This window comes from Budorcas taxicolor, chromosome 15, assembly GCF_023091745.1.
Source record: "Budorcas taxicolor isolate Tak-1 chromosome 15, Takin1.1, whole genome shotgun sequence".
Classification (NCBI taxonomy): Eukaryota; Metazoa; Chordata; class Mammalia; order Artiodactyla; family Bovidae; genus Budorcas; species Budorcas taxicolor.
Window position 1 is genome coordinate 55,900,104 of NC_068924.1, and position 18,839 is coordinate 55,918,942.

Sequence of the window (18,839 nt, forward strand, 5' to 3'; positions counted from 1 at the left end):
CTGGGCTCTTTTATGGGCATCACTGATGAGGTTTTGCATTTGCTAGTTTGCAGTCAAGACGTTGCTGATTTATGTTTAAATGCTTGTCCTGCATGCATAGCTAGTATATAGATGGTTAGTCCCCATCTTTGGGGTTTTCACCCTTTCTCAGCATATAAAAAGATGTCCTCTTCATTAAAGGGGACTGAAATGCAAAAGTAGGAAGTCAAGAGCTACCTGGACTAACAGGCAAATTTGGCCTTGGAGTACAAATGAAGTAGGTCAAAAGCTAAGAGAGTTTTGACAAGAGAACGCACTGGTTCTAGCAAACACCTTCCAACAACACAAGAGAAGACTCTACACATGGACATCACCAGATGGTCAATACCAAAATCAGATTGATCATATTCTTTGCAGCCAAAGATGGAGAAGCTCTATATAGTCAGCAAAAACAAGACCAGGAGCTGACTGTGGCTCAGATCATGAACTCCTTATTGCCAAATTCAGACTTAAATTGAAGAAAGTAGGGAAAACCGCTAGACCATTCAGGTATGACCTAAATCAAATCCCTTGCAACTATACAGTGGAAGTGACAAATAGATTCAAGGGATTAGATCTGATAGACAGAGTGCCTGAAGAACTATGGAATGGATGGAGATTCAGGACATTGTACAGGGGGCAAGGATCAAGACGATTCCCAAGAAAAAGAAATGCACAAAGGCAAAATAGTTGTCTGAGGAGGCCTTACAAATAGCTGAGATAGAAAGAGAAGCTAAAGGCAAAGGAGAAAAGGAAAGATATGCCCATTTGAATGCAGAGTTCCAAAGAATAGCAAGCAGAGATAAGAAAGCCTTCCTCAGTGATCAGTGCAAAGAAATAGAGGAAAACAATAGAATGGGAAAGACTAGAGATCTCTTCTAGAAAATTAGAGATACCAAGGGAACATTTCATGCAAAGAAGGGCACAATAAAGGGCAGAAATGGTATGGACCTAACAGAAGCAGAAGATATTAAAAAGAAGTGGCAAGAATACACAGAACTATACAAAAAAGATCTTCATGATCCAGATAACCACAAAGGTGTGATCACTCACCTAGAGCCAGACATCCTGGAACAAAAGGCAACTGCAACTTAGGAAGCATCATTATGAACAAAGCTAGTGGAGATGATGGAATTTCAGTTGAGCTATATCAAATCCTAAAAGATGATGCTATGAAAGTGCTGCACTCAATATGCCAGCAAATTTGGAAAACTCAGCAGTGGCCACAGGACTGGAAAAGGTCAGTTTTCATCCCAGTCCCAAAGAAAGGTAATGCCAAAGAATGTTCAAACTACCACACAATTGCACTCATCTCACACGTTAGCAAAGTAATGCTCAAAATTCTCCAAGCCAGGCTTCAACAGTATGTGAACCATAAACTTCGAGATGTTCAGGCTAGATTTAGAAAAGGCAGAGGATCTAGAGATCAAATTGCCAACATCCACTGGATCATCAAAAAAGCAAGAGTTCCAGAAACACATCTACTTTTCCTTTATTGACTATGCCAAAACCTTTGACTTTGTGGATCACAACCAACTGTGGAAAATTCTGAAAGAGATGGGCATCCCAGACCACCTGACCTGCCTTTTGAGAAACCTGTATGCAGATCAAAAAAACAACAATTGGAACTGGACATTGAACAGCAGACTGGTTCCAATCAGGAAAGGAGTACGTCAAGGCTGTATATTTTCACCCTGCTTATTTAACTTATATGCAGAGTACATCATGAGAAACGTTGGGCTGAAGGAAGCACAAGCTGGAATGGAATCAAGATTGCCAGGAGAAATATCAATAACCTCAGATATGCAGATGACACCACCCTTATGGCAGAAAGTGAAGAGGAACTAAAAAACCTCTTGGTGAAAGTGGAAGTGAAGAGTGAAAAAGTTGGCTTAAAACTCAACATTCAGAAAACTAAGATCATGGCATCCAGTCTCATCACTTTATGGCAAATAGGTGGGGAAACAATGGAAACAGTGAGAGACTATTTCTGGGGCTCCAAAATCACTGAGGATGGTGACTGCAGCCATGAAATTAAAAGACGCCTGCTCCTTGGAAGAAAAGCTATGACCAACCTAGACAGTATGCTAAAAAGCAGAGACATTACTTTACCAGCAAAGGTCCGTCTAGTTACTGGCTCTGGTTTTTCTAGTAGTCACGTACAGATGTGAGAATTGGACTACAAAGAAAGCTGAATACCAAAGAATTGATGGTTTTGAACTGTGGTATTGCAGAAAGCTCTTGAGAGTCCCTTGGACTGCAAGGAGATCCAACCAGTCCATCCTAAAGGAAATCAGTCCTGAATATTCACTGGAAGGACTGATGTTGAAGCTGAAACTCCAATATTTTGCCACTTGATGCAAAGAACCAACTCATTGGAAAAGCCCTGATGCTGGGAAAGATTGAAGGCAGGAGGAGAAGGGGATGACAGAGGATGAGATGGTTGGATGGCATCACCTATGCAATGGACATGAGTTTGGGTAGGCTCTGGGAGTTGGTGATGGACAGGGAGGCCTGGCGTGCTGCAGTCCATGGGGTCGCAAAGAGCTGGACATGAATGAGTGACTGAACTGAACTGAACAGCATATAATCCTGCATCAAGACTTTCTTTTCACCGTCTTTTTACGTACAGCATATCCTGCTTGCTAATCCAATTTTGCATTTTATGTTGATCCTCATGATGCCAAGCACACATCTCCTCTAACATTCTTCCATCCTCAGAATAACATCTTCTCTGCATCTCACAACTAAATTTACTTTCTATTTCCCCTCAGGTCATTTCTTAGAATGTTAAAAACAAATTTGTGACTTATTTTCTCATATAGAAAGTCAACACCAGGTTAAAAGAAACAGAGACTGTACTACACAGGGAGAGAGAGAGGAATTATTTTTGCCCACATGTATGAACTCTTAGGGGCTTACTCAGGTGGCACTGCTAGTAAACAATCCACCTGCCAATGCAGGCAACACAGGAGATGTGAGTTCGACCCCTGTGTCGCCAAGATCCCCTGAAGGAGGAAATGGTGACCCACTCCAGCACTTTTGGAGGAAGAATCCCAGGGACAGAGGAGCCTGGCAAGCTATAATCCATGGAGTCACAAAGAGTCAGACACAACTGAGCGTGTGAGCAAAAGATGAACTCTTAGAAATCAAAGCTTAATACAATGTACCATGAAATACACAATTCTGATTTCATTGAGTATCCCATGGTACATTGTGTTAGTGGAAAAAGAAACAAATCAGCAGAGTGGCTGGGATGGAAGAGTCCCAAGGGAAGTTTCAAAGACGTAACATCCTAGTCAGTGACACGAAGGATGATGCAAAGGCTGTCAGTGTTGTGTGCTTAGCTGCTCAGTCATGTCCGATTCTTTGCGACCTCAGGGACTGTAGCCTGCCAGGCTCCTCTGTCCATGAGGATTCTCCAGGCAAGAACACTGGAGTGGGTTGCCAGGCCCTCCTCCAGGGGATCTTCCCAACCCAGGGATCAAACCCGGGTCTCCTATATTGGAGGCAGATTCTTTGCCATCTGAGCCACCAGGGAAGTCCGTCATTGTTATATGCACAGAAAATAATGCAAGGAGAGAGGAAGGGACGTGTGTCAGGAGGAGTTAGGCTAGACTCTTAAAGACAAAGTGAAAAGGCAAAATGTCCTCAGAAACTGTGAAAGGAGTCTGAAACCAGCAGTATGAACACATCAATCAAAATGTCTCAAGCTCTACACTTTGTGTCACTCAAACCTGAAGATCCACAGTCTCTTCTGCTGACTGACGTCTTCCTTCATTCTTTGTTCATGAAGCTACAAACTGCAGGCTATAGAGCATCCTTTATCTATGTGGTAAGGTTGCGGCAGCAGGGAAGAGCACTTCACTGCCTATTCAGTCATATTTGTATTTTTATCAGTTCAGTTCAGCTCAGTTCAGTCACTCAGTCGTGTCCGACTCTTTGCGACCCCATGAACCGCAGCACCCCAGGCCTCCCTGGCCATCACCATCTCCCGGAGTTCACTCAGACTCACGTCCATCGAGTCAGTGATGCCATCCAGCCATCTCATCCTCTGTCGTCCCCTTCTCCTCCTGCCCCCAATCCCTCCCAGCATCAGTCTTTTCCAATGAATCAACTCTTCGCATGAGGTGGCCAGAGTACTGGAGCTTCAGCTTTAGCATCATTCCTTCCAACGAAATCCCAGGGCTGATCTCCTTCAGAATGGACTGGTTGGATCTCCTTGCAGTCCGAGGGACTCTCAAGAGTCTTCTCAAACACCACAGTTCAAAAGCATCAATTCTTCAGCGCTCAGCCTTCTTCACAGTGCAACTCTCACATCCATACATGACCACAGGAAAAACCATAGCCTTGACTAGATGGACCTTAGTCGGCAGAGACATTACTTTATGTCTCTGCTTTTGAATATACTATCTAGGTTGGTCATAACTTTTCTTCCAAGCAGTAAGCGTCTTTTAATTTCATGGCTGCAGTCACCATCTGCCGTGATTTTGGAGCCCAAAAAAATAAAGTCTGACACTGTCTCTACTGTTTCCCGATCTATTTCCCATGAAGTGATGGGACCAGATGCCATGATCTTCGTTTTCTGAATGTTGAGCTTTAAGCCAACTTTTTCACTCTCCTCTTTCACTTTCATCAAGAGGCTTTTTAGCTCCTCTTCACTTTCTGCCTTAAGGGTGGTGTCATATGCATATCTGAGGTTATTGATATTTCTCCCAGCAATCTTGATTCCAGCTTCTGCTTCCTCCAGTCCAGTATTTTTTATCAATATATATAAATTCAAGTTCTAAGAGCCTTTTTTGAAAACCTGTTTCTTTCTTACACTTTCTTTCCTTATATGGGTTCAACAGGTAGTTTTCAGTCACTACTCAATTAGAAAAGAGTTGCTGTTAATGACTATTTCTAAGAGTTTATCATTCAGCTCAGTTCAGTTGCTCAGTCGTGTCTGATTCTTTGTGACCCGATGGACTGCAGCACACCAGGCCTCCCTGTCCCTCACCAATTCCTGGAGCTTGCTCATACTCATGTCCATTGAATCGGTGGTGCCATCCAACCATCTCATCCTCTGTCGTCCCCTTCTCCTCCTGCCTTCAATCTTTCCCAGCATCAGGGTCTTTTCAAATGAGTCATTTCTTCGCATCAGGTGACCAAAGTACTGGAGCTTCAGCTTCAACATCAGTCCTCCCAATGAATATTCAGGACTGATTTCCTTTAGGATTGACTAGTTTGATCTCCTTGCTGTCCAAGGGACTCTCGAGTCTTCTCCAACACCACAGTTCAAAAGCATCAATTCTTTGGCACTCAGCTTTCTTTATGGTCCAACTCTCACATCCATACATGACTACTGGAAAGACTACATAGCTACTACGTAAGTATACATATTATACTTGCCATTGGCTCACAGGATTGACTATTAATCTGAGATACAAAGTGTGGGGACCAGGTAGCCATACTTTGTATACCACTGGTTCTCTCTGTGTGAGGAGCCAGCCAAGTGTAATCTAGACCCCAAATCAGTGTCACTAAGCCCTGGAACATGTACCAGAATCTGTTCCATTTGACCCATCAGTCAGCTATTGGCTCACATTATCACCTCCTAAGCTGACCAAGGAGTAATTCTTGACACTTCATCACCATCCTTGACCACTTTCACTTTTTCTCTATCTGTTCTCTTTCTACCTAAAGAAAAGATAAAGTTGGTTGCTATTTTAGAACTGGCTAAAAGTCCATCTTCCTAATAAGCTAAAAAAGTTTTTTCTTCCTTTGTCTCTGTGTCTAAACAATGCTCATACCTTGCTAATTATAACCAACATACTTAAATTTGGAAATGTTACTTCTTACATTAAAAACAGTATTATGTTATATTGTCATGATCATGATTTACATTCTAAGAAATACTATAGAGATCACAATACTAGAATTTCTCAAGGTACTCAAAAGACCTTGGTACTCTCCAAAGGTACTAAAAAATATACAAAGTTACATATGCAACAAATATGTATTAACTGCCTATTATGTCCAGGCTCTATGTAAGTGCTGGGAATGCAACATTAATTGAAATACAGTATCAGTCTTCTCAAAGCCTATACACTAAGATAGTTAACATAGATGGAAAGATCCAAAGAATGTACTTCCAGCTAGACTCTACTTTCTCTGTGCCTTGGTTTCCCCATCTATAAATTAGGTATTGAATTAAAACAGATTATTTCAAGCTTTTAAAAAAAAAACAAGTCTTTCTTCCCAATAATGCTTCAATAAAATAATACTTAAAACCCCAATAGATAAAACGTGTAAGTTGACTGATCTATGAATTATAACATAGAAATATTTTAATATGTAAAAGCTACTCTTTTTCAAAGAATGAATTAATTTTCCTAACAAAAATTTTAACTTAAATTTCTCAGAAACATTTATTTTGAAGTAATTTGAATCATTCTGGCACTTTGGTGGTAAGATTTCCAAAAACACTTGCCAAATGAATAAATGAAAAACCAATGAATACTTTATATCACAGATAACCTTAATATTTTCTGTACATATGTTTGGATTCTTTAATACTGTATTTCAGAAACATCATTCAAGATGAAATGACCCTTACAAATGTAAACAGATACTTCATGACTTCTATATTTTAACTTCTTCTCTTTGAAAAACAGATTAGACGATAAAGATCAAGTGGTTCGTATCAACTTCAATAATGCAACTAGAGACACAATATTTGATGTACCTGTCGAGAGAGTTCAGCCTTTCTATGCTGCTCTGAAGGAGTTTGTTGACCTCATGAACTGTAAAGATTTCAAGTTCACTTTCAAGATGAATCCAGGTCAGTGAACACACCTCCTCAAACAACTGAAAGAATGGGTTTTCTTCAATCTTAAGCATTGAGCACAGTATCTAGAGCAGTTTTTCTCAGACGAGGCATGTGGAACAATTTACAACAGAGTCTTGGTGTATAGCCAGCTTGCTTAAATAGCAGACTTCTGGCTCCTACCCTGGCTCTAAATTGACTTTAAAATAGTCATTCTAAAATAAGCTCCTAGATAATCCTTAAACACATCAAAATTTAATAACCTCTAACCTGAAGAATAAATATTGAAAGACAAGCTACAGGCCAAATAAAATCTCATATCTGATATGAAGACTGATGACATATTTTCTATTCTGATAGCCAATCAATACAAACTGAAGCTTATACTTAATTCTTCTAACTTGGTAAACAGATAAAATTATCCCCATGACTCTCACTCTAAAGTTCATGAGTCATATTTACTCACTGCACTTATCTGATCTGGCAGGCATATTGCTACCTGAAACAAAGTTGTACTGAAATATTGCAGCCACTTGGATAAAGAAGCAGAAAGCATTGTGGGTTCTCTGGATCATCTCTACTTAATAAAGTGACATGAAACTCAAGGATTTTGATATCTAAAATGAAAGGCCTAATTTCTCCCTCCTGTTGACTGGGCCAAGTAGAAGATACTTTTCTCTTGTGCTTTTTTTTTTTTTAATTGATCTTTGGATCTAGTAAAGTACTACTAGAATCTTCATAAATTCACTGTTACACAGTCAACACCATGTGGATTTTTTTTTTAATTTTTATTTTTACTTTATTTTACTTTACAATACTGTATTGGTTTTGCCATACATTGACATGAATCCACCACAGGTGTACAAGCGATCCCAAACATGAACCCCCCTCCCACCTCCTTCCCCACAACATCCCTCTGGGTCATCCCCGTGCACCATCCCCAAGCATGCTGTATCCTGCATCGGACATAGACTGGTGATTCGATTCTTACATACAGGTTTCAATGCCATTCTACCAAATCATCCCACCATCTCCCTCTCCCTCTGAGTCCAAAAGCCCGCTATACACATCTGTGTCTTTTTTGCTGTCTTGCATACAGGGTCATCATTGCCATCTTTCTAAATTCCATATATATGTGTTAGTATACTGTATTGGTGTTTTTCTTTCTGGCTTACTTCACTCTGTATAATCGGCTCCAGTTTCACCCATCTCATCAGAACTGATTCAAATGTATTCTTTTTAACGGCTGAGTAATACTCCATTGTGTATATGTACCACAGCTTTCTTATCCATTCATCTGCTGACCACATGGATTTTTAAGAGCAGTAACATGTAAAATGGAAATTCAATGGGAGAAAAATACCCAAAAAACAGGAGTTAGAATTCAAAATTCACCATTTAATGGCAGAAACCTTCTGACAAGTGCTTCAACTTCTCAGAGCTTCAGTTTTCTATGTATGAAAAGATGAGATAATACTCTTTCTTCAAGATTTTTATGAGGCTTAGAAATAACATACATAAATACTAAGAACATAAAAGACAAACCAAGAATGTTACTATCCTTATAATTATCTGAGGCTGTTAAACTAGAAATAAGCATTTCTTAAGTCAGAAAGAGAAAGACAAATGTCATATGATACCACTTGCATGCAGAATCCAAAATATGGCACAAATGAACCTGTGTATGAAACAGAAAGAGACTCTCTGACAGAGAGAACAACCTGTGGTTGACAAGGTCGGGGGAGATAGGGTGGGATTTGGAGGTTAGCAGATGCAAACTATTATATATAGAATATATAAACAAAAAGGTCCTACTCTATAGCACAGGGAATTTTTCTATATCCTGTGAGAAACCATAATGGAAAAAAATATAAAGACGAATGTATGTATATGTATAGGTATAACTGAATCGCTTTTCTGTATAGCAGAAATTAACATAACATTGTAAATCAACTATATTTCAATTTAAAGAAAATACTTCTGAGCAGGAGGTAAGTAACAATCAGGAAGAACAATTCAGAAGTTTTGCATGGAGATAATAGTTTGAGTAAGAATTATAAAAGTGTCTACAGGGGCCTGACAGTCTATGTATTTGAGATGTCAAAAGGCTTAAAGCAATCAGCATCTAGTGAATATGTAATTTTATGTAAAGAAGTAAACATATTGTTTCTTGATGTGAACCACATGGCAGGGCTATTTTTGCATTTCACAGTTTCTAGTTCAGCAAATCATTTACACATAAGATTATATTCAGACTGTAAAAAATCTTTTGTCTAGGTGATGTGATTACCTTTGATAACTGGCGCTTACTTCATGGCCGACGAAGCTACGAAGCCGGAACTGAGATAACCCGCCATCTAGAAGGCGCTTATGCTGATTGGGATGTGGTCATGTCAAGGCTACGTATCTTAAGGCAGAGTGTCCAGAGTAGAGACTGACTCTTCTGTTGCTAACTTCAGTAAGATTCCAATGAGTGTATTTTATAAGATATGACAAGGTTATTTGTCTTCACAGACCATGAGCCATATCAGTTACGTATTAATCTCTTTAACACTGAACATGTCATCTTTCTCACAAGAGTTCTCTTTTCTTTCTAATCATATATAATGCCAACTTTTTAGATGTTGTAGCCATGTTCCCTCTTTTTCAAATAAAGCATCTCTTCTGTTCAGATGCATGTATAATCTAATTTCTTTTGCCCATCTGTGAGAGTCTCCAGAATGCCTTCAAATCATTTTGTGCTAAACCAAATTCTCTCTTCAAATAAGGCTTCTTTTGAATAAAGCTTTGTTTCAAATAAAGTTTGTGTTTCAAGTAAAACTTGTCTCAAAACATGTTTCTACTGTGTTGCATATAGGGTTTTGTTTTTCATGACTGCGTATAACTGTCTTTAGCATGCTTGGGAATGCTAGTTTCCCAAGCATAGCATATTGGGATCATGTTTTCAAAGATCTCTTTATTTACTTTTATTACCGAATTCTGTGACCCAAATTTCCAGCCTCACCAACCTGGTGAGCTAAGCTTTTCTTATAATACCTAAATTATGACATCAAACCCAAGAATATGTCAAATTAAAAGAAAATATAGTCCCCTGCTCTTACAAAGTTTCTCTTGCCCCAAATAAATACTCCTAAGGATTGCCAGGATAGCATACCCCTCTCTGTTATCTGTTCCCTTCACTTCTTGCCTTCAGCTAAGAACTAGTAAAAGTAGAACCAAGATGCAACACTCATAAATGAGCATGGCATCTGCTCACCTGTGGACAGCTTTACCTGCTGGTCTTGGCTTCCTCTATGGCCACTGCCTTGTCCCCAGTGGTGGGACACAGGTGTCACCACCAGCCATGAAAGCTGTTGTGCCTGTTGAGTATGCCTACTGTGCCCAGTCCTTATCCATATCTCCTGAAAAACGGAGTCTTGGCATTTCCATTTGCTAAAATCCTGGTAGTATATAGATTTCTAGTCTATACACTTGGGGCCCTAATCAGGCCTCTTACTCTGAAAGTCTTAATCATTGCCACTGCTGCAGAGCTCTACCTGTTGGTTTATAACTGAATGAAAATATTACTTCCATCCATGAGTTTCATACTCACACTGTGCCGATGGCACTGAGAATCTGGATGAAAAGTGCCTGAGGCCCATGTCACCAAACCCCTCTGTTTTCTGAACTCTGGTATTAAGTTCACATCACCAGCCCAGTGTCCTCTTTCCTTTGTAATGCTGGCCCTTTCTGGGGTGTTCATTGCCCTTTCCCAATCATCTGGTCTTAATGACGCTACTATTGTACCACATATGTTTGATTTTTCCAAACTCCAAATGGAGTGGGCTGGGTTCTCAATGCCATCTCTTCTAAGAAGCTCCTAAAATGAAAATAGGTAAGTTCAATAGGGGCATGGCTCAAATTGAAGGGGCAGCTAGTACCTAAAAACGAATGCTTAATCAATACCTAAAAACAAATACATTTCTGAGTAACCCTAGATCCACCCACTTACCTAAACGCCAGGCACGGGCAACACTAAAGTGACTTGTCATGCTTTTATTCATTTGATAGATACTTAATCACATACCAGGTATATGTCAGGCACACTGCTAGACTAAAGACATAGAAGGACTTGCGATGTACCTACTTATGGTCTGGTAGGGGAACAGATAAGGATGTAGATGATGATGTGTTATATTAACAGAATGGTTCATAGGAAGGCATCCCAAGATTGGAAAGGTTAATGAAAGCTTCAGTCTGAGTTTAATGAGGGTTAGCAGTAGTTTTCCTGGCAAAGACAGGAATATTACTTTCCAGCTCAAAAGGTAGAAGAGGCACAGAGAATTGTGAGTGATCACAGTGCATGTGCTGATTTACAAGGAAAAAAGAGCAGAGCATAGGAATGGTGTAAATCCTGGGTTTGGATGCCTAGGTTCAAAGAGTAATAATAATCAATTAACTAGGTGTCTTTGAACAAACAACTTCTTTCCTTAAGCCTCAGATTTCTATATATAAATGAGACTAAGAATAGTTATTTCGTTAAATTTATATGTGGATTAAGTAAAAGTTCACGGAGAGCAGAATTTTCTCAAAATTCTCAAATGATTAGAGTCATGTTTGTGTGTGTGCCTGTAATATTACTTCCCAGTCTCATTCTGTGAAGGCTACGATTCGATGGATCTGGGCTAAGAACCAAGAACTGTATCTTCAGCAAAGATCCCAGGTGATAGGCATCATCAGAGAAGTTTAGAAAATATAAATGTAAAGCATTCAGCATGGTTCCTAAGTGAGGGTAAGTACTCAGCAAATGGTAACTATTGTTAGTTATAATAACAGAGGTTGTAGAGGGAGAGAATAGACAAGGATGAGACAACATATGTGATGCCAGAGACAGAGATAAGGCCCAGGTCATGAAACATCAAAATGAATGTTGCAACAAAGAGTTGACGTTCTATCTTGAAAGCAGTGAGGAACCACTTAAAGTTGTTTTTTTTTTTTTTTAACAATAGAGTTCCTTGGTCAGATATTCATTTTTAAAGATCCATCTGGCTACACTGTAGAGTAAATTGTAAATGAGCAAGGCTAGAAGTTATAAATCTGCTTATGAGGTTATAAATCTGCTTACTGTAGGAAGCTGGATGAGAGATTAAGAAGGACTGAATTAGAATGCTGGGAGAGGAAATGGAGAGATACTTAGGCTAAATCTAGAGAACTTGATGCTTCTCTGCAAGTAAAGAATGAAGGAGATGTTCATTCTCCCTTCCGGGTTTCTAGTTAAGAAAAATGAGTTAACTGTGATTCCATGCTTAAGGAGAGAAGCCACAAAAGCAGAAGCAAGTTTGTGGGCAAGACAATGAACACAGTTTTGAACAGACTGAACTTGGATTGCCCTTGAGCTGATCTACTTGGCCATTGGCTCTATGGATACATACAGCTCAGGACAGAGACCTGGATTGGAGATTTGCATTTGGAAAGTATCTGAAAGTGGATGAAATTATTACTTGCTTTCCTGGAGACCTTTAGTGATTGTGACCAAAATTACAAACTTCATGGTATGATGATAAACAAATGATATTGGCCTAGTTTGTGGAATTAGTTACACCTTGAACATAAAGAATCAGTAGTGGCTTATATTCAAAATCAGCTAGACCATGTACATATTGTATTTTATCACTAGAAGATGGCATTCCAAACCAGCATCCTACAGACTGGCTGTTTCCTTCTCTGTTGAAAAATTATTTCTGCCCTGGAAAGAAGGGACAGAGAATTGGATGCTGTTGCAACAATTTCTGAAGTGTTATATAGGACATGACATATTATGGGCTATAGCAGCTGGTGCCGACGGAAGATGACTAGATTTCCTGGATATAATGGTCTAAAGATTTGACTTTCCTCCAAACTCATAATAGATCTGATGTAACTTGGATTAGGATTTACCCCCATTTGGCAGTGCGGACTCTTACGGTCTGTTCTATTTCTCTGATTTGACTTGTAGAATATTAGTGTCTTGGCTGGTTAATCGGAATAACTCCACAGGTTACCAGAATGACATGTCACAAGATATCTTCGTAGGTCTTTATTTCTCCCCCTAACGGACCATTAAAAGGTGAATAAATGAGTTTCGTTAGTGGGAACTTACGCAAAAACGGGAAATCCATGGAAAAGCTGATGGACACTGAGGGTAATTTCTCTGTCCAGGAATCCAAATTAAGGAAGAGGAGAGACTTTATGAATAAAAACACCCTTTTGTGTTGTTAAATATAATTTTGAGAATAGATTTGAACCAAAAGTTCTTGCAACGAAAGTTTGATTCATTTGGATGTAATGGCTTATAACATACCTCTGTGTCTCTGCATGTATTTCCTCACTGTCTGGACCACTCTTCCCTACCAACTTCTATGCTTGCAAAATTTATCTTCTTCCTTCAAAATTTAGTATAAGTTTTATCTCTCTTGTGACTCCTTCCCTGACTCTCCCAGTCAGGCTTAAAAACTCTTTCCCCCGGCTCCCAATGAGTTTTACATAAATGTTTGTTTTGTTGTTCCTCAGTCACTAAGTCATATCCAACTCTTTGCAGCTCCATGGACTGCAGAACACCAGGCTTCCCTGTCCTTCACTGTCTCCCAGAGTTTGCTCAAACTCATGTCCATTGAGTTGGTGATGCCACCCAACCATCTCATCTTCTGTCATCCCCTGCTCCTCCTGCCTTCAATCTTTCCAATGAGTTGGCTCTTCCCATCAGATGGCCAAAGTATTGGAGCTTCAGCATCAGTCCTTACAATGAATATTCAGGGTTTATTTCCTTTAGAATGGACTGGTTTGATTTCCTTGCAGTCCAAGAGATTCTCAAGAGTCTTCTTCAACACCACAGTTCAAAAGCATCAATTCTTTGGCACTAAGCCTTCTTTATGGTTCAACTCTCACATCCGTACATGACTACTGAAAAACCCACAGTTCTGACTATACAGAACTTGTCAGCAAAGTGAAATGAAAACTGACCTTTTCCAGTCCTGTGGCCACTGCTCAGTTTTCCAGATTTGCTGGCATATTGAGCACAGCACTTTCACAGCATCATCTTTCAGGATTTGAAAGAGCTCAACTGGAATTCCATCACCTCTACTAGCTTTGTTGGTAGTGATGCTTTCTAAGGCCCACTTAACTTCACATTCCAGGATATCTGGCTCTAGGTGAGTGATCACACCATCGTGATTATCTGGGTCATGAAGATCTTTTTTGTACAGTTCTTCTATGTATTCTTGCCACCTCTCCTTAATATCTTCTGCTTCTGTTAGGTTGTACACCTTAAACTTACACAATGTTACATGTCACTTACATCTTAATAAAGTTGAAAAAATGATACACAAAGCATTCTGTGAATAGATTTGGAAGTTTATACCTGCTAAAACTACTATTTTTTATAATTCCAATCTAGTTTTAATGAGTTGAAAAAAGAAACAGATGGAGCTAGCAAATGCTATTAAGGAAAATATTTCTTGCTTAAATGCTGTATACTTAATATAAACATTTAATTAAATATTTGAGTAGCATTAAATGCCATATTTTGTCTTATAATCACTCAAGAATGATTTTTCAGAACTGTCTTCTCAAGTGTAAACATTTTTTTTCCTCCCAGAAATAATGAAATAACCATTTGCTGATACTCCAATAAGTACTTAAATTTATAAAGCAAAAAATGCTCTTAAATAGCATTTAATTAACTGCTTCCCCAAGTATGGTAATAATAATATTAAAGTAGATTTGATTATTTTAGAGCTTCTGGGATAGACTTTTTAATTTTTGTTATATATTTTATACTTATGACTTTCTAATTATAGTGATAACTGGGCTTCTGTTTATGATAATGATGTAAAGTTTCCTTTTCCTAATTAAACTTAATAACCATTAGAAGAAAGCTATTTCTAATAGCATATGTGACACTCTTTTCAAGGTGATACTGCACTGACTGAAGTCAGGAAAATTCTGATCATCTTATTAACAAGCAAATAGAACACAAGAGGAGAAATCACTTTCCATGATCATACAAAGTGAGTGACAGACCCAGAGTTCAAACATGAATTTTGGTTTCCCATTCAGGTCTCTTAAGATTTTAATTTCATATAGAATTAGGTTGGCTCCTTGCTGCTTCTGGTTATCCTACCAATGGCTTTACTCTCCTTTTTCTGTGAAGTTATCCCAGAATTGATTCAGAGACAAAAGTGAAAGAATGCAAAGGTCATTTGAGGGTCTAATAGACATGAGTGCTAAAGTTCTCAAATCATGGAGCATGTAAAGATCACTGGGAAGCTTGTTTAGAATGCTGACTCCCAGTACACGCCCATTTGGATTCAGTGGGCCCAGGTCTTGAGGTGTTGATATTTGACAAACATCCCAGGGAACTGGTGGTAGGCGGTCCATGGATCCTAGTTTAAGCAACAGTGTTTGGATCACGTGGTCCAGAAGAAGTGTTGCAATCTTACTAAAGAGGCATCTGGGACTTTTGATAGTCAGACAGCATCTGCACTTGTTTCACTCTCCTCACTCAATGATTTCCTTTATTTTTCCTCTGGTACACCAGAAGCAAAAAAGTATCACAGAGAGAGTCTCCTCGCCCTATCTGTATTAGCAGAGGTCAGCAACTACTACTGTCTGTCAGTCCCAAGAAGCCTCAGCCTCTTGTCTACCATACATTGTCCTTATATGCTGAACATTTCCTTGGAAACATTTACCACAGCTGTAATACAAGGGTTTTCTCCATAACTAATTATTCAGTTTTTTCCCCTGGAAATTGTTACACTCATAAAACACAGCATACAGGGGACCCAGGTGACACAAGCAAAGTATCACTTTGGGATACAAACTTTTTTCTTTTAAAAATAATCCAAATTTCACACTCAGTAGATAGAAGAGAGGAAAACTTTCCTTTCCTTTTATTTTTTGGAGAAAGTGGCATTTCCAAAAGTCATCCTGTGATGTGCCTGAAGGATACTGGCTATAAAAGTCAAATTGCTGAAATCAATATAATGAGAAAACATTTACAACGAGTGCAAAAGGGGTGTTTTTGGCTTATTTATATATGATGTAAGTAGTGGCACTGAGCTAAGCTTTGCATTTCCTGGAAAGCATACAGAAAATATCACTGTCAATGATGCTTGATGAGCTCAAATATTGCTATGGTTTTTCTCCAAGAAATACTAATGTGCTGACCCAGCTGCTTAGTGTTCACGGTATATTTTAAAAATATAAATCACAAGATTTCTCTTTGAATACATTTATGCAAAATTACAGATCTTACCACCCGAGTTTTTCTAGGTTAAGTCAATATAGAGAAACGTATTTCTTGAAAAGGAATTAGATGTGAGGAAGTAGGTTACAGAAGATGAAATTCATATAGATATGTGGTTTTATTTTAAGACATAAATCAAGCATTTCCTTTTTCATATGCTTGGGCAAATTTGCAGTCCTAGTTGTTTACAGAGTTAAGACATACATAGAGACTTAATTCTTGGACTAGTGATGGGTCAAGGCCAGATGGGAAACAGAAGGCAATGAATATAAATATGCACATGCAAAGAAACCTAATTTAGTGGTTTCTGTTTATCTCCCATACAATTTGCTTTCAAATTTTAGGGAGTGTCTTTGAAATGTGGGGTTCAATCAGCATTAAAATGAAACCTTGTGAAAGTTGGCATTTAATGTTTCTTGGAAAGTTCTGCACTCTTTCTTGGATACAACTAAAGCATTGGTGATGTATCCTCTTTAACAGAAGTAAGGGAATAACTGATCTCAAGTTTGAAGAAGCCTTCCTGTGACATCATCACCAAGGTGATCCCCACTGGGATTATCTGCTGAAGAAACTGAACCAGAGTCCAACTGGCAAACCTCTTAAATAAGACAATCTAAGATACCACCTTCTTTTCCTTAGCAGCAACCATTAATAATGTAGCCTTTTAAATTAACTTTGAAAAACAATGTAGTATTTAAAAAGAAAGACAGAAAAAGGTACAATTTGCCTATCAATAAGTCAACCAAACCAGATGACCCAGGCTCATCAAAAGCTAATTATTATTGGTGAATTTTATTTTTTTGTTTGTTTGTTTAATATAAATTTGTTTATTTTAATTGGAGGTTAATTACAATATTATATTGGTTTTGTCATAAATCAACATGAATTTTATTTTTAATATTTTGGCATATAAAAACATGATTCAGCAAGTATTTCTAAATTAAAATAGGGAGCCACAGTCAACATTAGTGAGTCTGGATATGAGACTCATCTTTGATGATAGACTGTCTGGAGAATAAATTCAGCTAAGTCACAAATAAGAAAAGAGCTTAACAACAAAGCTACTTTATTTATCACATCATTGGTACTGAAATAGCGAAACAGACCAGTGAAATGGAATAGAGAATCCAAAAATAAAACCTACTATGTGAAAGAACTTATGTATGATAAAATGACAGCTCAATTCTGAAATAAAAGGATGAATATCTTAAGTGATGATTAAAACAACTGACTATTTTTCTGGAAAAATAAAAATAGAGACCTCCCTATCCTAATCTTACACCATCCACAAACATAAATTACAGGTGGACAGATGGATACACGACCTTCATTTTTTAAAAAGAATAAAATATTGAAAATAAACCTAAGAAATGGCACGTACAATCTGCATTGAAAACCCAGATGGTATAAAGCAAAACTGATAGCCACTTGACTACATTGAAAAGTTTTTGCAAGTTTTTTGTCTGAATAGAAAACCAGCAAGGGTTGTTGCTGCCTCCCTGCCAAGTGTTAAACCTGATAAAACCATAGACATAAAAAGGAAATATGGATTCCCAGACTCATCAAGAAAATGTGAGAAACCCTGCAGAGCATGATGACTATCTTGGCTGGGTTGTAGAAGATGCAGATCAGAGCAGCCTGGGGCCAAAGATGGTCTGAAAAGCAGTGAGAAGAAAAACTGGAGAAAATCTTTCAAGTTCTCTTCTTGTTCTCAGGCTTGTTACTTTGAGAAAATCATGGCCTGTCCCTTCAACACCCAAATCTGCAGCAATAACAGAGCCACAGGCAAACTTTAAATGGGGTCTGGGTTTCAATAGTAATATTAGATCAATGTTATTTGATTCTAATAGATGCCTCATAGTTCTACGGGAGAGGATTCTTGAAGCATTTAAGAGTAAGAAGGCATTTTATCTTCAAATTATCCTCCAATGTTTGAGAAATGATAATACAATATTAAAAATTAAATACATATAGGAAAATGAAAAGGTAAATATAGTGAAATGTTAACTTTTGGAGTATCTGAGTTAAGATGACATAGGTATTCTTTTTACTATACTTGTAACTGTTCAGTAAGTTTGAAAGAAAGGAAAGAAGGAAGGAATCTTTTGAAATGAAGATTATCTACTGATAATCTTTTACATTCATATAATTCATATTCCCAAATAATATCTCACTGGATACTCATAATGACTCTACGTGTAGCTAAAGGAAAGAAGGAAGGAATCTTTGAAACGTAGATAATACTTGACTTGCAGATTTAAATAACATATATAAAATGCTGGGCTTTTCTGAGAGCTCAGTTGATAAAGAATCCACAGGCAATGTGGGAGACCTGGGTTCAATCCCTGGGTCAGGAAGATCCCTGGAGAAGGGAAAGGCTACCCACTCCACTATTCTGGCCTGGAGAATCCCACGGGATCGCAAAGAGTCAGACTCGACTGAGTGATTTTCACTTTCACATAAAGTGCTTAGTGGTTTGACTAGAATCTAGAAGATTATCATTGCTGTTATACAGCCTGAAGCTCTCATAATGTACCTATGCAGTGGTTCTAATGAACTTTTGAATAAGTTTCTGACATATTTTTACTTTTCCTTAACTTACAAGGAGATTGTAACATGCAAGTATATTTGAGTTCCAGAGTTTAAGACCATAAAAGTGTGTACTCACCTTTCCCCCAAGTGTTTTAATGAAAAGATGTGAAGCTAAAATTAATGCTCCCATTTTACAGATAGGATTTAACAACAGGAACC

The 18,839-nt window shown here is 38.3% G+C and overlaps 1 protein-coding gene across 1 annotated transcript in view; it reads left to right on the plus strand.

Annotated features, from left to right (window-relative positions):
• BBOX1 (gamma-butyrobetaine hydroxylase 1) overlaps nucleotides 1–9,264 on the plus strand; it is a 63,325-nt gene extending 54,061 nt beyond the window's left edge. Inside the window, exons 6-7 of the mRNA XM_052653317.1 lie at nucleotides 6,675–6,841; nucleotides 9,104–9,264. Coding sequence (XP_052509277.1) covers nucleotides 6,675–6,841; nucleotides 9,104–9,264 — 328 coding nt within the window. The remainder of the gene's footprint in view (nucleotides 1–6,674; nucleotides 6,842–9,103) is intronic.
• The last annotated feature ends 9,575 nt before the right edge of the window (nucleotides 9,265–18,839 follow it).